This window comes from Bemisia tabaci, chromosome 6 (genome assembly GCF_918797505.1).
Source record: "Bemisia tabaci chromosome 6, PGI_BMITA_v3".
Taxonomy (NCBI): Eukaryota; Metazoa; Arthropoda; class Insecta; order Hemiptera; family Aleyrodidae; genus Bemisia; species Bemisia tabaci.
The window spans coordinates 6,237,761-6,263,333 of record NC_092798.1 but is presented as its reverse complement, the minus strand read 5'-3'; the positions used below and the strand labels follow the sequence as shown (position 1 = coordinate 6,263,333).

Genomic DNA, 25,573 nt, shown 5'->3' with positions numbered 1-25,573 from the left:
CTCGTTTATGAAAATGATACATCCGATGGATCGAACTATTTTGGATATATTGTGAGATAACATACTTCAACCATTTAATCTGTTAGACAGGCGAATTTCAAGGACCTTTGTTTTCATCCAAGTTTCACGTTTACTATACAGTGCGTCACTGCCAATCTTATCACTTTTAACTAATTTGCAAGAATTAAGAATCAAAACACGGTTCTGTGACCAGTGCAACTTACCCATTAACTCTCGTTTGACGTCGCGAACCAACAATGGACCACTAGACAAGGTACGAATTTAAGCAATCTGATACATGTTTCTTGACCAGAATTTCACGTAGAATACGATTTGCGCAACGAAAATTACTGAAACCAACTTCTAACAAAGATATTGACGTTTTTATTTCACATTGGTTACGAGGAATTTGAACTGCCCGCTCACAAGAAACTCAAAGTTCTACGTGAGTCAAATCGCGCACTACAACGGTTTCAGCAAGCTGCTCAATCGAGCAATGTTCATTTCCCACCATGTGTTGTTCAAACTATAAGCTATTTGTAATAGCTGAGCCAAAGTGTCAAGATTAAGGTTGCCAGATTTTTATATCGCAGAGACTGTCATGATAACGTTTAGTGCGCGATGTGAATCACGTAGAGCATCGAGTTTTCATGAGCGGGTGGTTTGAATTCACGCACCAAGAATCATTAAATATCTTCGTAAGGAGTTGATATCGGTAATTTTCGTTGTGCGCATCGTGTTTTACGTGAAATTTTGGTTAAGAAACATGTATCAGAATGTTGAAATTCGTACCTTGTCTAGTGGTCCATTTCACACATTTTCCCCGTTTTCTAGAAAATTCGCATTTGAATAAAATAAATGTGGCAACGCTAGATTGTTTGCACGGAGTTCTCCTTACCGCGGCAGTAATGTAGGGGACCTTTTAGCAACAACGTTCTCGTTGCGCACCTTTATTGCGCTTCGCATCTCAGGCACTATGAGTTACGCGTTACTCCTATGGTTTTCTAATATAGAGTATGATTTTCTATTATAGAGCATGATTTTCTATTATAGAGTAAAACATGCAAGTTTAAGTTCTTTGTATCGATTGGGACCATTCAATACAGCTTATGACGTTGCTATTAAACCATTTCCTCATAAACTAATACTAAACGAAACATTTTTGTAGTTTTTGAGTCCTAAGAAATTTTCAAAGCGGGTATGTCCGGGATGTCGGCTCCACAAATACGCAATAAATCACTATGCAATCTACTCACCTGGTACTCTCAGAAGATTAAATAAAACATACAAGGTTTACTGTCGAGCTAAGTGAGAACGCCGTATGAGCCTTCAGACATTGCCAAGTTTCCTCCGATAAAAACCAAAGGACCCTACAACAAAACGGCCAAATCGGCCTAAACACGGAATCGTACGATTTTCTCAGGGATGATAGAGGGTCTTCCCAGACACTCAAAACTGGTCATATTTTTTGCCTAACCCCCAGGGAAAAGGGGGGAGAGGGGGTCAAAGTCAAAACCTTTAAATTAGCATAACTTCTCAACGGTTTGTCGTAGAAAGATGATCTTGGTGTCAAAATTTCCAGAAAAATGAGAGCTTTCAGAATATATGTATGAAATTAATTAAATTTTAAAATTTGACCCACTTTTGGGGCATTTTACAAGGTCCCCCTTTCGTAAATTTTCGTTTTTTGAGATTTTCGGTTGTTCGGTTCGCACGGATTAAGACAAAAACAATTTCAAATGAAAGTAGAGCGTTTAAGCTTTAAAACAAGCCCAAGATGATCTTGGGGAAACGATTAGAAGCGGAGTTATGAGTCTTCAAAGTTGACGCGGCGCGCGGGAACCTTGTATGTTCCGAGTCTCAAGGTCACCTGCGCGCCCCGGATTGCCTGCAGGTTGCAAGTTTTTGTGTTTTTATGCTTCTGTAGGTCATTTTTAATGTAAATCATTCAATGAAGATAGAATAATCGAAATTTTTTAATTTTACGGGAGGAGCGAGAGGGGGCTTAGAGTATCAACCATTATGTCCATCATACCTCATTAAACATTTGCTGACGATGACGATTCTGCTCTTATAATTTAGAGGAAACCATGGACCCTCAGTTCAAATGTACATATGCTCCATACAGAACTGAACCATTTAGAAATTATAACCCATTGATGCCAAATTTTGGGGTACCCCTAATTTTAAATTTTTTTAATTGAGCTATAAGCTACAGCGCTTGACGGAACTCACATGGTAAAGCCAAATAGTTTCTCGTAGAAGCAGACGAGCTTTGAGCTTCAAAACAAGTCTTAGTTATTCTTGAGGGGGCTACTTGAAACGCAGTTAAAATTTTTTGACGTTAATGAGGTGTACCTCGCCCGAGGCCCATTGTGTAAAATTAAAAAAATTCTGATTATTCTATCTTCATTGAATGATTTACATTAAAAATGACCTACAGAAGCATAAAAACACAAAAACTTGCAACCTGCAGGCAATCCGGGGCGCGCAGGTGACCTTGAGACTCGGAACATACAAGGTTCCCGCGCGCCGCGTCAACTTTGAAGACTCATAACTCCGCTTCTAATCGTTTCCCCAAGATCATCTTGGGCTTGTTTTAAAGCTTAAACGCTCTACTTTCATTTGAAATTGTTTTTGTCTTAATCCGTGCGAACCGAACAACCGAAAATCTCAAAAAACGAAAATTTACGAAAGGGGGACCTTGTAAAATGCCCCAAAAGTGGGTCAAATTTTAAAATTTAATTAATTTCATACATATATTCTGAAAGCTCTCATTTTTCTGGAAATTTTGACACCAAGATCATCTTTCTACGACAAACCGTTGAGAAGTTATGCTAATTTAAAGGTTTTGACTTTGACCCCCTCTCCCCCCTTTTCCCTGGGGGTTAGGCAAAAAATATGACCAGTTTTGAGTGTCTGGGAAGACCCTCTATCATCCCTGAGAAAATCGTACGATTCCGTGTTTAGGCCGATTTGGCCGTTTTGTTGTAGGGTCCTTTACTTGGAAAATTGTGAATATGTATGTGTATGTGTATGTATAAGGCCGGTTTTATAGCGCTCTTCGGCGTTTTGCGACCCCTAGCCGCCAAAGTCCCCTGTCTTCCCAAAGCCCTTCAGGGAGTTGGCAAACCCTCATTTCTTCTAAAACCCCCTGCCGCCACCCTTTCACTGGGCGTCCCCTTCGTCTCCTCCCAGGAGGAACCCAATCAAGCGACTTCTTTTGGCAGCCTTTCGTCCGTCATTCTTGTGAATATGTCAAAATTGTGAATATTATTTTCCAAAATTTTCAGACAGTTTTGTACGCAATTCAATCTAAAGTATCTGAAAATGTTAAGGAAAAATGTGCATGAACATTGTCAAAAATACCTGTTTTATCAAGGGAAATTTGGCAACTCTCGAATGTTCGTACGGCGTTCTTCCTTAGCACGGCGGATTAGTGATCCATGTGAGGGACATTACCGTGAAGCTCATGATCGGACAATTTAGAGCAACGTTCGAAACTCACAGGCGCCAACGCGCCAAATGCGCCTAAAAAATGAAGGATCTGCGCCAACGTGGCCCCTAAAAATTGCCCTCTAAAAATCTGAATTTTCATATTAGGTGATTATTCGAAATTTTCAGCACCTCAAATGAAAGCTTCTTCTATTCTTCACGATTCCATCATTTGTGCTTTTTTCAACTCCAAGTTACAACTACTAACTACTTCTGTTACAAAAACATCTTGCGTCTAACTTTTCACTAAATGCGCCGTAATATCTAGGCAAAAAGTCAAATTGGCCCCTAAAAAATCTCCAATGACGCCTAAAAATCGGGCTTGATGCGCCAAATGGCACCTAAACCTCAAAGGTGAGTTTCGAACACTGCTTCGATATAAACCGAATTTACTAGTAAAATTTTGAATATTTTTTCCCAAAATGTTCCAAGGCAAATTTTTACGCGCAATTTAATCTAAAATAACTGAAAATTTCGAGGAACGATTTATGCACGAATGCCGTAAAAGTACATGTTTTATCAAGGGAAATTTGGCAACTCTCGAGTGTTCATACGGCGTTCTTCCTTAGCACGGCAGATCAGTGATCCGTGTGAGAGACATTAATACCGTGAAGCTCATGATCGGACGATTTAGAGACCACACTGAAAAAAAAATTGCTAAAATACGGTGACAAATCACCAAATTAGTAAAATCAACCCGGTGTTCTTAACGTATTTTGATGAGTTGTCACCTTTTTTCACTATTCATGTGTTGATTTTAGCAGTTTTTTTTTTCAGTGCATGTTTCGTTTGAACCCGAGTTTGAGGGTCCTCCCGCACGAATCGACAACATCGGGCCGGTGACCAATTTTTAGGGGATCAGAGCTGTCGCGCTGCGGCTTGGAGTGGCGTTAATATCCGGCTCACTACCACTCCCGTCCTTGCGCTTCGTACATCGGGGTACCCCCCCCCCCCACCCCGCGCGCTTCGTTCCCTGACCACCGCTCCACTACTTTTTTTTTCATAGACGAGTGTTTCCCAAACGGGGTGATAAGGGGGAGCGGTTGAGTTGATAATGTCGATATTTTTACGACGGCCGATATTATCGATGACGAGCCACTCTGCAGAGACACGCGGACATGAGAGCGATTGAACACGATTCTATGCGCCTTGCACCTACTGATACAAGCCTCGCGGTGGCTCAGTTCATGCACTGGAAAAAAAAAACTGCACTGGTATATGTGTCGCAGGCAAATAGTGAAATCAGGCATTTTGTCAAATGCCTAGGAAGATAGTCAAATTTTAACGGTCTACAAAATTTTGTGAATTTATGGCGAGGAGCTCACGATTTTTCACTACTTTTGGGGAAATAACTCATGAAACCTACGAACTGTTTTTGTGTCTTCCTCTTCAATTGCTTCTCATATTTTTAAATGTTGAAATTCCAAACATTCTGTATTTTACGACCTGCTGAAAATTTCAAGATCAGTGTCTCTTCAGGAGTTAAAAATTGTTTAAAATACTATTGTGTGTGCAAACTTTTACTGAGAATTTATTCTTGCGGGAGCAATGAATGATTTTGTCTGAAATTAGGAAAAGACTCAGAATTTTGATCTAAGTTAGAATATTTGACTATTTGCCTAGGCATTTGACAAAATGCCTGATTTTACTATTTGCCTGCGACAAATGCACTGGGATCTAGAGTCCAGACTCTTAAAAACATCGGCAAGAAAAAGTACTCTTGATTCAATTAGAATCTGGCTTAAATCAAGAACCAAGCCTCTTAATTTGAGCGGATTTCGTTTTGACTCAAGCAAAAATCCGATTGAATCAAGAGTATTTCTTCTTGTCAATGTTTTCAAGAGTCTGGACTCTAGATCCAATGTGTTTTTTTTTTTTTTTTTTTCCAGTGTGAGGCGGATTGCATTTTGCAAGAAGGAACCAGGAGCATTGCAGTGGCGTGGCGTGAAGGATCGATTATCGATATCTCGCCATTTGAAGCTATGGTAAAGAATCGATTACTAAGGTGTTCGCTGCGAACACCCTGATAATCGATCTTTTTTCATAGGTTTGAGTGGCGAATCAATCGATATATCGCAAAGCACGCCACGCCACTGGAGCATTCTAATGTCGCTAAGATTGTGCGACTTTCTTTACCCGGCAAATCGAAACTGATTTTGGAAATAGTATCATTCCAACTTGTCCAACAACCAAGAATTCCGACAACTATTTGCCAATTTCCAATACTACGCCTTCCTACGCCTTCCTACGCCTCTGTTGAAGAGGAGTGAAGAGGAGTGGCTAGCTCCTGCGATCTCTTTTTTCATTAGACGCAACCGCTTGCACAAGATGCCCCCATCATTATGGCTGACCTGCTGGGGGAGCCACCGAACACTTCCGAGTAGTTCCGATTCGTTCCGAATGCCGATAAAGAGGATGAGTTGGCGGAAAATTCAAAATACAACGAAGGAATTGCAATTTCAATTTTAATTCTTTTATTTTTATTTGTTTACTTATTAAATTTTTTTTCTCAGTACTTGAAAAAATTCCAGACTTTCGGAGCAAATTCCCTGACTTTTCCATGTTTTCCAGATCGCTGGGAACCCTGAATTTCTGCCGTGAGCCCTGTAATGCGCATACACTTATGGGTCTCAGGACTCATGTCTTAATGCACATAGTTCCGTTTGGTAGAAATACGTTCATTTTGTCATTCCCTGGCGAATCCTACTTTTTCCCTGTCTTAGACAGCGGCCGCAGTCTTCATAATCGGCCGTTTCAATCAATAGGATCGCTATATTTTTTTAGTCTCTTATCTTTGTGCTTTGTTCTTTTATCTTTAACTTTGTCGATCAATTGCAATGATCAGGCCATTGCCGGTCATATTTCTATAAAAAACCGAATTCCTCGATCAATTTTCCAACCTTGAAACGAGCTTACGTCCCTCCATCAAAGGATCGACGAATCAAGACATTATCACGCGTCAAATCGTCGCTCCTCCGACGAAAAGACCATAGGCGGTTCTACGGGGGTGCCAGTGGGCGCCGGGCACCCCCAAGCAAAAATTAAGTACGGTTATCGGAACCGTGAAATTACTGCTTTCCCTGGTAAAAATTGGCAGTAAAATCTGTGTTCCAAAATACCATTGACCTAAGGCCGGCTGTAAAATTTCCAATAGCTTCTGTAGCCGGCTGTACAATTTCTTATAGCCTTTTATAGCCGATGGCGATTAAGTAACAGCCGGACGATAAAGTTTATGCTAAACGTTACTAAATACGGATACTAAGACTTAGTTAGTTTTTAAACTACCGCTCTCTTTTATCGCCGTAGTATCTTAATTTATTTTGCGAGGAAAGCTCCGTACTTTTGATGGATGCCTGCCATTCTTAATATATTAGAGCGCCTTCAATTTCGTATGATACTGTGCAATACCTCTGGTGTGAAATAGTTGCTTCAGACGCCTCGGCACGCTGCGGCGCGGCGGGCGGGCAGAGAGCGCGAAACGCGCATTGGCGCCTACAAACCTAACAGGGATACTTCACGCATTGCGCAATGCGTGAAGTATCCCTGTTAGGTTTGTAGGCGCCAGTGCGTCGCCGCGCGATGCGTGAAGTATCCCTGTTAGGTTTGTAGGCGCCAGTGCGTCGCCGCGCAATGCGTGAAGTATCCCTGTTAGGTTTGTAGGCACCAATGCGTCGCCGCTCCGCTTTGTGTTAGGCTCTAATATTTAATCTCGCGGAGTCGGCGTTTTTCAGCTCATGATTTTGAAATGTTTGCACACTCTGTATGGACCATCTCATTTTAATTGATGAAAAAAAAATATGTTTTAAAGGAAAATATAAAGTGTGTTTTGTAAATATTAAGGTAGTTCCGTATCAATCTTAATGATTTCCAAAGCACACGAATTTCTACACAATTTCTTATAGCCTTTTATAGCCAATGGCGAGAATGTGTAAAGCCCGGCGATAGGAACTATAACCCGACTGTATACTTTGTTATAGCTTCGTATAGCCCGGCTATATGAGTTGCTCAGCTTTCTACAGCCAGCTATATGATTTTCAATAGCCCTCTTTAGCCGTCTATAAGAACCCCTATGGTATTTTGAAACGCAGCTCCTATCGCCAATTTTTACCAGGGTTCAAAGATTCTGTATTCGCGCACACTGAGAAAAAATCCCAGCAATTAATTGAAAATGTTTTAAACAGAATTAATGTTGATAGCCGTGTTTTACAAAGAGTTTACTGTTTTTTTATGGTAAGACTGTAGTTTTGATGGAAAGTTTTGCTAAAAATTTTCTACATTAAATTTATAGATATTTAAGTAGAAAGGAAGGAGAGAGAAAGAGAAAGGAGGGCAGGAAAGGGGTAAAACTTGAGGGCCGAAACTTAGGCCTCCCCTGAGCGACCGTCCCCTTTGGGGCCGGTCTCCGACATTTTCCACCTCTGGGCACCCCCAAGCATGAATGTCTAGAACCGCCTATGGAAAAGACACATCTCAATTTCCACGTGAGCTTTATTTTACATACAAATCCATGCTTTTCGCGGCTCACGCGGAAGTCGTGATACGACGTTACAGGGGAGGAGCGACGAAATGACGGTCGACGTCTATGACGATCTGGCAAGGCGGGAGCCCAGGATGCTGCGTACGAGATGAGGATGAGATGAATGGCTATAGGTGAAAGCATCTCTTCATCGAGGCGGTCATCGCATCGTGCATTCGAGCATTCGTGTCGGCGCAATTGCCCTTTCGGGGAAATGCATCCTGATCATCTTGATTGAGACGCATCGGATGCTCGGGTCCGAGAGGATTTCACAAAGCTCAATCCAGGCAACATGACAATAGTACATTAAATCCAAGTACTAGTGTCTAATTCTGTCGTGCTAAGGAAGAACGCCTCATGAGTTGAGCTACGGAAGAACGCCGTATGGGCCTTCAGACGTTGCCAAGCTTCCTTTGACAAAAACCGAATGGGTCAGTTGCAATGGTCACAGAATCATGTTTGAATGCTCGATTCTTAATGAGTAGCTAAAAATTATAAGATCCGTCCGAACAGGAACTTTCTAAGTTCAATATTAGTATTTTGAAAATCCGTGGGTTTTTAACGTCATCCACCGCGGTATAGTGACACCCTTGGTTTCTTCCACCTTGCTCTCATCAGTCAGTGATGCACTGAGGGTGTCACCACCGGGATGAATAACAAAAAAACCCTGACTTTTCAAATGGCGATATTTCGGTTAATATTGAGCGTAGAAAGTTCATTTGGGGCAGATCTTATTATTCTTAGCTAATCCACAAGAATCAAGCATCAAAACACGATTCTATGACCAGCGCAACAAGCCCATTTGCTGGGGAAATTATGAATATTTTCCTCCAAAATTTTTCAAACGATTTTGCAGTTTAATGTAAATATCTGAAATTTTAAGGGAAAAATGTGCATGGATGTCGTAAAAAATACATGCTTTATCAAGGGAAACTTGGCAACTCTCGAATTTTCGTGCAGCGTTCTTCCTTAGCACGGCAGAATTCAAGCCGAGTCGATTAAAATCAAGAAATGCCTTGAAGGAGGAGTGGATTCTAGATTTTTCCTATGTGATTTATGTTCCTTTTGAGTCATTTAAACACTTGAATTCATATGTGATGCACCCGTGGCAAGGGTTCGTGACGACCCACACCTACGCAAAAGAGGGAGGCACGCTTGTAATGAGACATTTTTCGGGGGGGGGGGGGGTGTGGAGGTAAGTGACATCTAGGACAAAGGGAGAAGGAGAGGTCAAAGGTCGGGAAAAATGGGTTACGTAATTCATGGACGAACCCTCACTACTTTTCAGCAAAAAAAGGAAAGTTGTGAAAAGTGAGAGATGAATTAATCCGGGAAATCCAGGTACCCTCATTAATTATTGTAATAATTGGACGTATTTCTATCAAACGGAACTACGTGCATTATGACGTGAGCCCTGTTATGGACATATTCGTATGGGTCTCAGGGCTAATGTCTTAACGCACATAGTTCCGTTTGATAGAAATACATCCAGTTAGTTTCCAGTTCACTGAAGACATTTTCTTTTGTGAGCTTGCACTGACCTTTCACCTGGGAAACCCGAAATGTAGGGATATTTTGGAAATCGAAGCCACTCTTTTGTTTTCGAGAACAACAAGGAAAACTTTGGAGACCTCGAGGGCTCGGAACTTCTGGTACTTTGGTCAGTCGAAGTCGCGCAGCCGTAGGGATTGAGCTTGAGCGTAGAAGATAATTAAATTTGAAGTATATTTTAACGGAACTATATTCATCACGGGACCGCGTGTGATAGTCGTGTGATTCAAGTGCATTACCATCAATGCAGTTTCGTGTTCGGTACTTTATTTCCGTGTTCGGTACTTTAGTTTCGTGTTCGGTACTTTATTTTCGTGTTCGGTACTTCATTATTAAAATTTTTCTCAGTGATTCATTTCGTGAATATAGAAGGTGCAATGAATAGTTGAACAGCCTTACTTTCCGCAAGTTTTCTATCCGCCGAAAGTTTTCGTCAGCGAGCCTTTACTTTTTCTGTCCAGTGGAATAGTTTGCCGTGTTTTACAATAAGTGGAGTTACTATTTGTCACTCGTGTCGGTTGTCATTGTGCGAATTTTCGGAAGTGGTTATTCTGTGATTATTTTTATGAAATTTGATTTGAGGATGTCGCTTCGGAAGTCAATTTGCTCACGTGTATTCCTCAGCGTTGATTCGGTAAGTCGCTTGATGTCATCAACAAAATGTTTTTTTTTTTTTTTCTTCTTTTTTTTACGAGAGAAGTGTGGTTACATTTAATATCAGTGACTTAAGTGTGAAACCACGTATTTCCAGTAAATTTTATGCTACCATTTTATTTTTCGAGGAAAATTAAGTCGACTGTTTGGCTTGATATCTTTACAGAACACTGAAAAAAAACACATTGGATCTAGAGTCCGGACTCTTGAAAACATTGACAAGAAAAAATACTCTTGATTCAATCGGATTTTTGCTTGAATCAAAACGAAATCCGCTTAAATTAGGAGGCTTGGTTTTTAATTTAAGTTAGATTCTGATTGAATCAAGAGTACTTTTTCTTGTTGATATTTTATTAAGAGTCTGGACTCTAGATCCAATGTGTTTTTTTTTCCCGTGAATATTTTGCTAAAAGAGAGGAAAAATCGAGGTAGTTTTCAAGGAATAAGTTGACTAGTTTTACCAAGAAAAAATAAAGTGTAACAGGAGGTCCGGGACGTCGCAGACGGAGATTGAGTGAGACGGTGGTTTCGCACTTCGGCCATCGATATATAATTTGAGAATCCCTGTGGGCGATAATCTTTTGATTTTCTCGAGATTTTTTTCACAATCAGTTGAGTTATCGAGGTATTCAGCGTATTGAAATGTGTTGCAATGTTTTGCATTTGCGAAGTACCTAACTTCTTCATTAATCGATGGCCAAACTGGAAAATCATGCATTTCTATTGTGGTGTCATAAAATTTCCACCTTTATTTTATTTTTTCGAAGAGAAACAAGCAAACTTCATAGCTTGAAGTTTATACAAAGTATTCTGCAAACATTGAAAAAAAATCACAGAAGTTTTAAAGAAATTAGGTAGACCAGTTCCCCCTAGAAAAAATGAAGTATAACAGAAAATATGTTGAGTAATAGACGGAAACGCGTGTTTCAACACTTAAGGTGATTCGATGGACGCGATACTTTGTGTCAGAACGGCATGCGATATATCGCATCAATTGGTTCCATTTTTCAGCTACTCGTCATTTTTTTCCAATTTTGAGATCGCGATTCTGTTGTCAGGAGACTGAAGCACTCACTTACCAATTTTAACAAAGAAATTCAACGTAGTAAAGGCGTGGTTTTTTTAGAGAGAAAACATAGCATTCGATACTGATATCGAAACTGCACTTGAATGCGATATTTTCTCTCTGAAAAAACCACGCCTTTATTACGTTGAATTTCTTTGTTAATATTGGTAAGCGAGTGCTCTAGTCTCCTGACAACAGAATTGCGATCTCAAAATTGGAAAGGAATGACGAGTAGCTGAAAAAATGGAACCAATGGATGCGATATATCGCATGCCTTTCTGACACTAAATATGGCGTCCATCAAATCTCCTTAAGTCGTCGATATGAAAATGTTTAATCGTTGAAAATTGATTATTATTGACTACATTATGTGAGAATATTGTAATTTTGTGGTAAAAAAAGCAGTTTTATTCCATTATTTTTCAACATTATTTCAATTTATTTGTTAAGCTGTTCCATATACTAGACAATGTGCAACAATGCGTTACGTTGAATTTATCTCTAAAAGAGTTTAATTTTTTTCTTTGCAGCCAACATTCGAGAAGGGGATGAACGAGGATGGAAATCTTCACCCTCCGCATCAGAGCTGTTCCTGACCTTGCAGATCATCGCTTCTTCACGGTAAGATCTCTCAAGCTTTCTCCTATTTCGAAAATTAAGGTGATTCGATGAACGCCATATTTTTTTGACAGAACGGCATGCGATATACAGGGTGATCCAAAAGTCCCTTCCACCCCCTCTAACTTTTTACCTAATTGAGATAAAAATTTGAAACTTGGGGGATATTCCTAGGTCAAAGGGAGCTACTTTTTGGCCCCCCTAAAATTTTCAGGGGGCCCCCCTTGGGGGGGCAACGGCCCCCAACTTTGAATTTTCAAATGGGAAGACCCCCTTTGTGATAGCTCGTTCGAAAGAGCATAAAAAAAGAAAACTTTTCGCGCAAACCCGAAGTCAATATCTCAAACCGTTTCAAAATGGCGGCCGGTTAAAGTTCAAAATGGCCGAAATTTCACACCGGTTATTTTTCGATGGATTTGCGCGAAAATCGGTATGTAGGGGTATTTTGACACGAGAAAAACGAATTTGACGTTAGATTATCAAAAAAAAACAAAATTTTCAAAATGGCCGCCGGTTAAAGTTTAAAATGGCCGAAAATTGTCACCTTGGTTTTTTCCTGATGGATTTGCCTAAAACTTGGAATTTGAGAGTAATTTGGCATAAGATAAACACATTTGAACTTAGATTTATGAAAAATAAATTTTTGGTCATTTTGAACTTTAACCGGCGGCCATTTTGAAAATTTTGTTTTTTTTGATAATCTAACGTCAAATTCGTTTTTCTCGTGTCAAAATACCCCTACATACCGATTTTCGCGCAAATCCATCGAAAAATAACCGGTGTGAAATTTCGGCCATTTTGAACTTTAACCGGCCGCCATTTTGAAACGGTTTGTGATATTGACTTCGGGTTTGCGCGAAAAGTTTTCTTTTTTTATGCTCTTTCGAACGAGCTATCACAAAGGGGGTCTTCCCATTTGAAAATTCAAAGTTGGGGGCCGTTGCCCCCCCAAGGGGGGCCCCCCTGAAAATTTTAGGGGGGCCAAAAAGTAGCTCCCTTTGACCTAGGAATATCCCCCAAGTTTCAAATCTTTATCTCAATTAGGTAAAAAGTTAGAGGGGGTGGAAGGGACTTTTGGATCACCCTGTATAGCATCGATTAGTTCCATTTTTCCGGCGACTCGTCATTTTTCTCGAATTTTGAGATCGCAATTCTATTGTCAGGAGACTAAATAATTCACTTACCAATTTTGATGAACAAATCAAAGTATTAAAGGCGTGAGGAAAATAGAGGAAAAATACTGCATTTGAATGGGATATTTTGTCTCATAAAAAAAACCCACGACTTCATTACGATGAATTTGTTTGTCAAAATTTGATGGGTGAATTCTTTAGTCTCCTGACAACAGAATTGCGATCTCAAAATTCGAGAAAAATGACGAGTTGCTGAAAAAATGAAACCAATCGACGCGATATTTCGCATGTCGTTCTGGCACAAAATATGGCGTTTATTGAATCACCTCAACTTCTAATGAAGGTTACTGTCAATAATTTCAATTTTTAAAATGGGCTGCTAAATATTTGAGGGGCTTGGAGGACAAGGCGCATAAGGCAGTTTTTGAAAAAGTTGAGATTTTAATGATTTCAAGTAAAACTAGTCTAAGTGCATGTTTTGTGAAAAATTCCCTCTCAAATTTCAATTTTTAAGCTTCAAAAAGTCAGTTTGAACTTTCTTTCCGCCATAAGGATCCGTGTAATTTTGAGACTTCAAATACATATTTCTCGATAATGATTTCAAGTAAAACTAGTCTTAGTGCATATTTTGTGAAAAATTCCCTCTCAAATTTCAATTTTTAAGCTTCAAAAAGTCGGTTTGAACTTTCTTCCCGCCATTAGGATCCATGTAATTTCGAGACTTCAAACACATATTTCTCCAGGTAGCAAAAACTGCACTTACGCGCTTTGTCCTACAAGCCCCTCATTCGTTCTCAACGCTGATCATCGCCGCTGTCATCATTCAGGCGATTTTAGGTAAAATCAACTTAAGGTGATTCGATGGACGCCATATTTTGAGTCAGAATGGCATGCGATATATCGCATCAATCGGTTCCATTTTTTCAGCTACTAGTCATTTTTCTCCAATTTTGAGATCGCGATTCTGTTGTCAGGAGACTAAAGCACTCACTTACCAATTTTAACAAAGAAATTCAACGTAGTAAAGGCGTGGTTTTTTTAGAGAGAAAACATCGCATCCGATACTGATATCGAAAGTGCACTCGAATGCGATATTTTCTCTCCAAAAAAACCACGCCTTTATTAAGTTGAATTTCATTGTTAAAATTGGTGAGCGAGTGCTCTAGTCTCCTGACAACAGAATTGAGATCTCAAAATTCGAGAAAAATGACGAGTAGCTGAAAAAATGAAACCAATCGACGCGATATTTCGCATGTCGTTCTGGCACAAAATATGGCGTTCATTGAATCACCTCAACTTCTAATGAATCGGTTACTGTCAATAATTTCAATTTTTGAAATGGGCTGCTAAAATATTTGAGGGGCTTGGAGGACAAGGCGCATAAGTTCAGATTTTAATGATTTCGAGTCAAACTAGTCTTAGTGCATTTTTGTGAAAAATTCCCTCTCAAATTTCAATTTTTAAGCTTCAAAAAGTCAGTTTGAACTTTCTTTCCGCCATAAGGATCCATGTAATTTCAAAACTTCAAACACATATTTCTCGAGGTAGCAAAAACTGCACTTACGCGCTTTGTCCTACAAGCCCCTCATTATTCCTCAACGCTGATCATCGCCGCTGTCATCATTCGGGCGATTTTAGGTAGAATCAACTTAACTATATTTCGTCGCTCCTCTGACGTAAGGGCGTAACTTGATTTCTACGTGACCCCTGTGCTCCGTATAACTCTATGCTTTCTACGGCTCATGCAAAAATCTAGATACGCCCTTACATCAGAGGAGCGACGATTTGACTGTGCTAAGTTTTTCCTGATGATCTGTTTCTGTAATACTACAGAACTACGGAACATAATGCCTTGAAACAGTCTTATTTCCCAAGATTCTGCAGAATAAACTATTCATTGAATTCGCTACGACAGGATTCAGCTTCATTTTTTGTCATTTCCCGGACAAAGAAACGTAAATCCATTCCAAGGTTGTCAAATTGATTCAAAGAATTCAATTTTTCACAAACATGAGAAAGCGAAATCTTTATCTATAATTTATTTTCGTTTTTCATGAGATCAGCGGAAAATCAGTGAAATGTACAATTAATACCTAACATTTTCCTTTACAAATTCAAATTAACGAGGCGAAATCTGGCAACAATGAAATGGACCACATTTTGCAAAAAGGAACCACTATTTCTGGCTCATTTTAGAAACAACGTATATGCCATTGGTTTCCCTGTGCAGAACGGTGGTTTTATGGAAGAGTCAGAAATAGTGGTTCCTTATTGCAAAATGTAATCCAAATGTAGTTATGTTCTTTCGTGGGAGGTAACGACGAATTGGACTGCATTTTGCAATTTGGAACTATAAATTCTGGCTCATCTGAAAAAAAACACTTAGGTGCAAAGAGATACTAATGGCACATGCGTTTTTTTTTAAACCGGGCCAGAATTTATAGTTCCAAATTGCAAAATGCAGTCCAATTGAGGGAGGAAAATAGATTAAAAAGCCTCCCAATGAGTGGCCCCGTTTCGTCGCTCCTCTGACGAAAGGGCGCCGAATCTCAATTACCTCGTGAGCCCTGGGTCACATTCAAATCTATGCTTTCTGCGGTTCATGTGAAAAGTGAGATACGTCCTAATGTCAGAGGAGCGACCTTTTTTGAAACCCGGGGACTTCATTCGTACGTGACCGAAATGAAACCTTATGATGAGAGACAAGCCTCCGGTAAAAATTTTAGCTTGAGGATACGTTTGGTTTTGGACAGTGGCGTGGCGTGAATTGCGATGTATCGATTCTCATGCCATTTAAAGCTATGGTAAAGAATCGATTATTAAGTTGTTCGCTGCGAACACCCTGTCTATCGATCCTTTTTTATAGGTTTAAATGGCATGACAATCGATAAATCGCAATTCACGCCACGCCATTAGTTTTGGAGCTACAGCGTTGCAAAGTTTGCATGTTTGAGTCTTAAAAATCTTCATATTTTTTAAAAATTTCTTCCAAAAGCTAATTTCAAAGTAGTGTAAGTAACAAGTAATGTAAGTTTCAAGTAAACATGACGCGTAACTGAAAAATTATAAGAAAATCCGTAGTAAAAGTTTCAAATTGTGGATGAGCCGTTAATAGCAGTACAACGTTGCAAAAATTACATTCTTGCCCTTTAAAAATACCCATTTTTAATAGTTTTGTATATTGTAGCAGTATTTGAGACATAAAATATACAATTAGAGATACTCGCATACTCATAGTAAAATTTATATCAGTATACGATAATTTTAGGCAATGCAGCGTTGCAAAGTTTAGACGTATAGCATAGATTTAATCAGTATACGATAATTTTGGGCAATACAGCGTTGCAAAGTTTACATCTTTCATCTATGAAAATGTCTACTTTTTCTTGTTATTGTATTGGAGACAAGATACAATATGAGTTAATGGTTAATAGTGTGAAGCGAAATGTGGAGGCTTTATGTTGATCCTGGGTGACAATTGCATTAAAATAACATCGTTGTAAATTTTATCTGCTTTTCTTTTAACATTCGATTGTATAAAATTAGTTAAAAATAAAAATACTTCCAATAGTTATTTTACTTTAAAATGTAATTCCAGAGGATTTTTGGAATACAATGGATGATTCAGCATCAGCGTTGCTTTCAAGATCTGAAATATTCTGCCTAGACTTAGTTGCAAATTCAACCTTCTTTAGGTGTAATGAAGAAACTAACATAGAATATGAAGGCGTTTGGGTTTTTTTAAGTAGAAATAAATCTTGATACAGACGATACATTCATTATGCCTTAAAAAACTGAGTATGTTGAACTTAAGAATGGAAGATTTTGAAAATATTAAAGAAATAAAAAAAAAAAAAAAAAAAAAAAAAAAAAAAAAAAAAAAAAAAAAAAAATGAACAAAAAATAATAAATAAACCAAGAAAAAATGAAAATAATAAATACACCAACAAAACAATAAAATATAATTTAAAACCTAAATACAATATTTAAATCACTGTTGCGTTAATGTATAAAAAACCCAGACGCCTCCTTAAGAGAGAATTTTAAAATTATTTAAATATGACTTTTGGAGGGTGAAAGTTTAAAATTGGCATCATGTTGAGGCGTTTTCTATAGATTTGAAGGCAAGACAGGAATGATACTGAAGCATCACATGAATAAAAAAATACGTTGAAGGAAGAAGATAAAAAACTATAATAAATACAAAAATAAAAAAAAAATGAAAAAAAATGTACGGTAGAAAGTCATATAAAAATGAAAGACAAAAATGTCAATGTAAATAAAAAAAATAAGCAAAATCAAATAACTACTGGAAGCATCTTTATTTTAAAATCGTCTATTATTTAATGCTTGGAGAGAATTGTGAATAAACTTGGTGAAAGTATTATTGCAAAAACCAATTGTCACTTGGAACAGACATCAGACCTTGATATTTTGGATTGATATGAGGGATGATACCCATTGATTTTATCTTAAACTGGAAAAAAAATTTTAAAAAAAATCATATTTCGTTGAGTTCAAAATTGTAAGCTTGGCAACGCTGTATCACTACAAATCAATCTTACATCTGCAGATAACGTTAATGGTTTATTTCATAAAAAAAAAAAAAAAAAAAAAAAAAAAAAAAAAAAAAAAAAAAAAAAACAAAAAACAAGAAACAAGAAACAAAAAACAAAAAAAAAACAAACAAACACTGAACTTAAAAAGAAAAACATTTTTAAAGCTTATATAAACTTTGCAACGCTGTATCGTTAAATCTATACTTACACTCGCGGTAAAACTTTTACACAAGACTAATCTTATCATAGAATTTCAGCTAAACCACATTATCATACCTTTAGGTGGTCAATAAGTTCGTTTTTTAATTCAGAAACGGAACAAAATGAGCATTTTTATAGGTCTGTGATGTCAAGTTTGCAACGTTGTATCAACAGAATTAACAGCATTAACGTAGAAAAATGATTTATTATTAACGTATTTTTTTTGGAAAAATGTACACTGACTGTTGATAAAATGTCTTAAAATATCATGAAACGTCCAATGACAGTTGTTTACAGAAAGTAAGATACTTGATAATACGATAATCTTTAAAGCTTAAATATGGAAACTTGTCAACGCTGTATTTCTAAAACCAGACGTATCCTCAAGCTAAGATTTTTACAGGAGACATGGGTCATCATAGAGCAAAGTAACAATATGTAACAATTTTGGATGATTATTCATGAATTTCCAGAGTGCCTCGTGTCTTTGGAAGAATTTTTGACGAGCCGGGGTCTAAAAGTGCATCGTGGTGGAAATTAACTGTTAAACCTTGTTAGGTTATCGACTGCTTTACTTCCTTCTTGCCTTCAATCTGGTGAAGATTGAGCAGAGAGCGCCGAGAGCGGTCTGAGTCAACGTTACTTAATTTGAACTAAATTTTGTAATTCGAAGCTACAATTTCTGGCTCATCTATAAAAACACTTATGTGCATATGATACTATGGGTACTTACGTTGTTTCTAAACTTGAGACACAAATTTTAGTGCTCAATTGCAAAATGCAGTCCATTTGTGTGTGGATCTGTGTAAAAAGAACCTCTCCTCGGGGAGAAAATTGTTCTTGACTTTTTGCGGATACATGAACAACATTTTTCTACAACCTAGGAATTCTTGTCTTCAAGCTTAACGACAGTTTTTGAGATTTAGGATCTAATTTCCTAAGTAAAGGAATTTTGTCCCCAGAAAGATAGGTCTCCTCTTACAGATCTGGTCACTAGTAAAATGGGCCCGGCATATTGTTATGAAAGGTAGCTTCCACATGAATAATAAGTTTTCCTCCGCTCCAATAGCCCCCAGACTCATTTTGAACCCTCATCTGTCACATATAAGTAGATCTGACCAGACGTTTAAATGTAAAACTTGTCTCCCGTACGAAGGAATGTAACTCCATTCCAAGGTCACCAAATTGACTCAAACAATTAATTTATTTTACAAAGTTATGCCAGTGCAATTTTCAGGCACAACTTAGTAAAACAAATTAATGAAAATGTGCCTGTGTAATTTTTATTTTAATTTTGCATGAAATCTCGGGGAAAATTATCAATGAAATTTCCAGTTAGGAAAGTTCAAGATCCTCCTACTTAATATGCAATTTGCGAGGGGACATTTGGCAACATTGAAATGAAGTTACGTTCTTTCATGCGGGAAACGATGAGCTCTCTTAAGTTTAGTTTTACTGTGCCGAGGCAAGAGAACCACCAAAACTTTCATTATTGCTATGCTAGAGGTTGTTTTGCAAAACGAAAAAAATTCCGCCTGAGGTTACTGTTTTAGACTAATATTTATGATCTGTCTTGGTCAATTTTGATCTTTCAATGACAATTTGTATTGAAAGTGTTGATTTACAACATTATGGTAGTAGTTTTTGTGTAATTTTTGGTTTGTTGGGTAGAAAGTGCTATGGGTTAAAATAAACTGTTAACTCACGTTAACTTGAAATTCAGGAACTTAATAGTCGAAGCTTTTCGGCCTCAGCCGTCGTCAGGACTTAGCAAAAAACACAGTTTGAGACGATAAATGATTAATTTTGATTAATATCAGTTCATACATATGATGAACGAGTGTGTTTCGGTGTAGTTGTGTTTCATTGAGTTTCTCATTGATTCAACGTTATTTCTACCGGAATAAATGATGAAAAATGGACGGCTCGTGCAGTGGCGTGGCGCGCTTTGCGATATATCGATTTATCGGTCATTTAAACCTATGGAAAAGGATCGATAAACAGGGTGTTCGTAACGAACACCTTAATAATTGGTTTTTTACCATGGATTTAAATGGCATAACAATCGATACATCGCAATTCACGCCACGCCACTGGGATCGCAAGTTCTTCTGTCCTCAGGACTTTTGTCTAGGAATGAGATTCTTGATTATAAATAAGATGTTCAACATTTTTCTATTGCTCACCATTTTGAGACTTTTCCGAACTTCGAATGAAGTGACCAAATCACTTCCTTCGTCAATTCTCTGTCTCGGTGACGGAGTGTGCGTTTGTCCTCTGAAGCACTGTCAGAAGTCTATTACTGGCTACTAGATTCCCTGGGGATCAAATAGACTATATTCTACGATAAGAAAACTACTATTTACAGCTCATTCGTAAAAGTACCTCTTCGTATAGGGTAAAATCAAAGTTTGAGGAGAGGGAGAAGAATAGAAAGAGGAGGAAAAAGAAGATAAGAGGAAGAAGATAAGAGAAAGAACAGAGAGAGAAGAGAGGAGAGGGGAGAGAAAAGAAGAGACATGAGAGAAGAAGAAGAGAAGAATAGAGAGAACATAAAAGAGAATAAAACAGTGAAAGCACACAGTAAAACAGTGAGAGGGAAATTGAGAAGGAAAGCGCGAGAAGGAAAGCGAGAAGGAAAGCGAGAAGGAAAGCGAGAAGGAAAGCGAGAAGGAAAGTGAGAAGGAAAGTGAGAAGGAAAGTGAGAAGGAAAGTGAGAAGGAAAGTGAGAAGGAAAGCGAGAAGGAAAGCGAGAAGGAAAGCGAGAAGAAAAGTGAGAAGAAAATCGAGAGGAAAAGCGAGAGGAAACGTGAGAAGAGAGAGAAAAGGGTCTGGTGCCGGAGCCTCCTCGTGGTGGACCTGGAGCGGGTCTCTGACCCGTGCCAAACGCCGGCAAACTGTTGTGATTCTGCACCCTCCCTCGCCTCTGGTTGTTAGCCCATATCTCTTCACACATCGTAACGAGCAATTTAGGATCAAGCGCATCCTTGGTACGTTATTACCTTGGTTGTTAGCCCATATCCCTAATACGCTCGGGCATGGATCAACCACTTCCTCGGTGCCCTGCTTCGCGCGCAGCAGGGCTGTTTACACCTTGGATGTTCGGCCATATCCATTGCAGCCTTGGATCAAGCGGAACCTTGGTACGTTATTACCTTGGTTGTTAGCCCATATCCCTGGCTTACGGAAGAGATCAAGCGGAACCTTAGGAACATGAGGGGAACGATGATCTTCAGAGGACCACTGATAGTAGTTAGGCCATATCCTTGAACCGCGAGGTGCAAGGATCAACCGGTACACAGTGGTCCAAAAATCCCGATCTGTGACCGACTTTGCGCGATTCGTCAGTGACCAATTGCAGGGGTGACCGATCGAAGCCTGGCAATCCTGTACTGGTCAACCTCCGGTATCTGCCGATGCTTGCGCATTAAGTCTAAAGCCGTCATCCCCCCCGGGACACTTTAGACCAGGCAAAGTCGGAACCGGAGGGTCGGACACCTCTCAAACGGGCTGGTGGTTGAGGCGATGTTGCAGATTGAAGTAGGTTTTGATGCAGGACGAGCCGAATACTTCACGAGAGTCCCGGGGTCTCGTGGCTCAGGGTATTCTGTTCTCCTGGGCCGAACAAGCCGGACAAAGTTTCAGCAATCTCTATCTCTGTAGAGAGTATCCAGCTACGAGTTTGTTGTCTCACTGCTGGATCGCACGGTGGTAGAGGAGTTCCCTGCATTCGGTCATTGGCGAATTGTTCACTGTTGTGAGTGAGGGTGCGCCCAGAACGCCAACCCAACTCTTCATGGCATGAGATCTTTAATAATTATTAAATTTTAAAAAAAAATTTAAAAATAAGGTTATCCTTATTAAATCTCACTAACAACAAAGGCATGAGCCCCATGCCTTTGTCTTTTAAATTTCTTCTCCATTTTTCAAAATTTCTTCTCCATTTTTTCAAAATTTCTTCAAAATTTTGAATTTCAAATTAACGTATGCCATGGGAGTTGTAAGTTGGACGGTGGAAGCGTGCCGTCTGATGTCGGTTCCTCCTCGTGGTGGACGGTGGAAACGAGGGTTTTACCCTCGGCTAAACGCCGACAAAATTGGTGCTAGTTTTGGCAGTAATACACAGGGGTCGATACTTCAGTATATTTGATGTTTCATGACCCCTGATAGCACCTTTTTCAGATGAATACATCTTTGACTTGTAGTTTTTGACCATTCTCACGATTTCTATAACTTATTCATTCATCTTATTGATTTCTATAATATATTTCAGGAGACAAATAATTATATGCCTAGAAAAAACACAGATGATTAAGAAATAAAATATCAGAACACATGCATTAGAGCATCTTAGCTCTTTCATCAAGACGATTTTGATTTTGGGGCTAAAATGCTCCTTTCTCAAATATAAATTTAGAAGTTTTGTAGTGACAAGCGTCCAAAGATTTGCCATTGATTTTGCGTAGAAATAATTTATCAATTGATCGAGATTTAATCTGTTGGAAAGAGGAGGAAGAGAAAGATAAAGTAGTAGAGAGAGAGAGGAGCAGAAAAAAAAGAGAGAGGAAAAGAAGGTAAGGTAAATGAAGGAGGAGAGAAAGGAGAAAAATGAGGAGAAAGGTAAGAGGGTTCCCAGCAAATTTTGGAAAAAAAAAATCCCTGACTTTTCCAGGTTTTCCAGGCCAAAATGAAAATTTTTCCAGGCCTTTTTCCGTGGAAAAAACTCAAAAAATTTGCCCAAAAGAGACAGCGCGCGCATTTTTCGGTTTTTGTAAAAACTCCTCTATTTTCATCAATTTTTGATCTGGTTCAGCTTTTTTTTTTTTATAAGAACCAGGCTAGGATAGTATCATAACACGAATGAAATCACAAAAAATCGGGGGACCTCCCCCGGAAAATTTTTGAAATTTTAACTCTACTTGAGCGCATCTCGAGGCACTTGTGGCGCTAATCTTCCTTCAATTTCTGCCTAAAAATCACCCAGTTTTTTACATTTTAAGGTTAAAATACTTTGAAATTGTTGCATTCAACAGGTTTTTCTATTTATAGGCATCCTCTCACGGGCCACGGCGATAGAGACTTACCGGTGAAGAAGGTCTTTTTGCAACATCCAGAATTTCTGGGGGGGGGGGGGCAGATGATACTATTTCCAATTCTAGCCTGGCCCCCTACGCCTTCCTACGCCTCTGTCGAAGAGGAGTGAAGAGGAGTGGCTAGCTCCTGCGATCTCTTTTTTCATTAGACGCAACCGGTCGCACAAGATGCCCCCATCATTATGGCTGACCTGCAGGGGGAGCCACCGCGAACACTTCCGAGTAGTTCCGATTCGTTCCGAATGCCGATAAAGAGGATGAGTTGGCGGAAAATTCAAAATACAACGAAGGAATTGCAATTTCAATTTTAATTCTTTTATTTTTATTTGTTTACTTATTAAATTTTTTTTCTCAGTACGTGAAAAAATTCCAGACATTTGGAGCAAATTCCCAGACTTTTCCATGTTTTCCAGGCCATTTTTTTCCCCTGACTTTTCCAGGTTTTCCAGATCGCTGGGAACCCTGACGCTGGCTCCGTCGGAGCCCCTCGTTACGTGTTCAGACGAAGAACAAAAAGAGAGAGGAAATTTCAGTTTATTTTGAACACTGAAGTTTTTCACAGAAACCGAGCTTTGGTTCAGCTCACCAAAATTCGGGGTAATGATTTTTTCCTCAGTGCAGAAGCTACCGTAAACCCTAGGAAAGTTTGAACCCACATCCATTGGCTCGCTTGAATAATGAGTCGCCACTCTACGATCTTCCCCGAAAATTGCTTACCTCCCTGTAAAGAAAATAAAATTGAGAGAAAATTTGGTGGCGTTGAATGCACTTAGGCTGATTTCGATAACACCATCCGGTGGGCTGATTATTGAAATCAATAGACAAAGCGATAGACAAAGAAGACATGGGGAGTACGGAGCGATCCTATTGGTTGAGATGGGTGCTTATAGACTCAGGGAGAAAATGATGGACTAACTATACTGCCGCGCCTAGGAAGAACGCCGTATGAACCTGTGGAAGTTGCCAAATTTCCGTTGGTAAATCACGAATTTTCGGAAAAGATTTTGAATATCTTGCTTTAAATTTTTCTGATAATTTTGTTCGCAATTTTACCTAAAGTTCTTGACAATTTCTCAAAAAAATATTCATAACTTTCCTCATAAATAAACATTGTATCGAAGGAAATTTGGCAACTCTCGAATGTTCATACGGCGTTTTTCCTTAGTACGGCAGTACAGTGCCTCTCGTGGTTTGCCGTTAGTTACGCTATCGCCTACCTCCTTTGTCCATTACAACTACCTGCTTCCACCAATAGGATAGCTTTACTTTCAGTAGGTCCTCTTTGTCCATAGCTTTGTCTATCAATTTCAATAATCGGCCTGCAGGTCCAATCACTTATACCGAAATATTAAAGAGGTCCCATTCAAGGCATTTGAACAAAAATATATATCACGTTCCGAAGCAATAAAATTAACCAGGAAGTTAGCTCTTTATCTCGCACCCCGCCAACTTTTATTTTGTAATAGGGTTCTTTTTCCCGCAGACCGCACGAACAGGGGCTAGAAGTTCGCGGGAGTGTGGGTGGGAAACAGGAAGAAATAGGGTTTTAAACAAACTAACAACCACTTGCTGCTCTGCTGGTGAGAGAATTTATTATCTCTTCGGGACAACAGATGTTTTCTCCTGAGATAAAGAGGTCCCAGCAGCTCCTCGTGGCGTCTAAATCCGACCCCCTGCTCGAAATTAAATCCCCGTCAATAAACGAGTCTACCTCGGTTGGTTGCCAAACCACGTTTCGAAAACGCGGACCTCCTCGTGATATGTTAAGTCTGTTTTCCCTCTCTCATTTGCGGTGAACCTTAGCGTTAGTTCCGAAAAAATCCACTAGATCACGCTGCTAAAATCTGGCTTCGGAATCCGTGATTATTTTAAAAACACAATGCATCGCTTCCCTCGCGAAAGAACGTAACTAAGTTTCAATGTTGCCAAATGTCCCGTGCAAATTGCAGTTTTACCCGGAGAATTTTGGAAATTTTCAACTAAAAATTTCCCTGATTTTTCATCTTATCTCATGCAGAAATCAGAAAAAACTTGACATAAAACTGTTCTAGTGCGTTCTTGTGAAAAATCGGAAAAACTGTTCTAATGCGTTCTTGTGAAAAATCGGATTGTGTGAGGAAATTTCGCAACCTTGAAATGAAAATAGGTTCCTTCGGTCTGGAGGCGACGAACAGATATAATACATCGTAAGACTCATAAGTTCCGGTAGGCTATACCTGCAGCGTTTAAAGCCAAACAAGATCTTTGAAAGTTCAATAATAAGGACAGAAATTGATCCCAGTTTCTCTTACGGGATGCCTGTAGGTGCGAGAAAGATGATTCACGGTGGGAGAGAGATATTTGCAACTGCTGAGAGGAATGCGATAGGATTGTGTGAGTGCCCCCTTTTTCACCTTTTTGGAGATGCATGGGATTGCGCAAATTCTTCTGGTAACGAAAACTCACATGTTTCCGCGAATATTCAATATTCAACGAGGAAGCGTTAATCTGGCAACCTTGGTAGTTTGTGGTAGATAACTACATCGCGAAGGACAGATCATTCCCTTCACACTTACGGGCATGTCTCTCTTCGATGGATAGCCCTCGCAGTGCGAATGGCCCAGAGAGCTTTCATAGACATTTAAAAAGTGGACTTGGGGCCTGTGGCCGCTACGCGACTGGGAACCACTGGCAAAAACTACACGTAG

At 39.2% G+C, this 25,573-nt stretch overlaps 1 protein-coding gene across 4 annotated transcripts in view; it reads right to left on the bottom strand.

Annotated features, from left to right (window-relative positions):
- LOC109038510 (uncharacterized) overlaps nucleotides 1-25,573 on the bottom strand; it is a 193,505-nt gene that overhangs the window by 3,987 nt on the left and 163,945 nt on the right. For 3 of the 4 annotated variants that reach the window (XR_011900084.1, XM_072301812.1, XM_072301814.1), the window contains one exon: nucleotides 23,371-23,607. The exons of the other annotated variant lie outside the window; for it this stretch is intronic. Coding sequence is in view for 1 of the 3 variants with exons in the window: in XM_072301814.1 (XP_072157915.1) it covers nucleotides 23,464-23,607 (144 nt within the window). In the remaining 2 variants the exon portion in view is untranslated. Of the gene's footprint in view, nucleotides 1-23,370; nucleotides 23,608-25,573 lie in introns of those variants that run through there. 4 annotated transcript variants of the gene reach the window in all.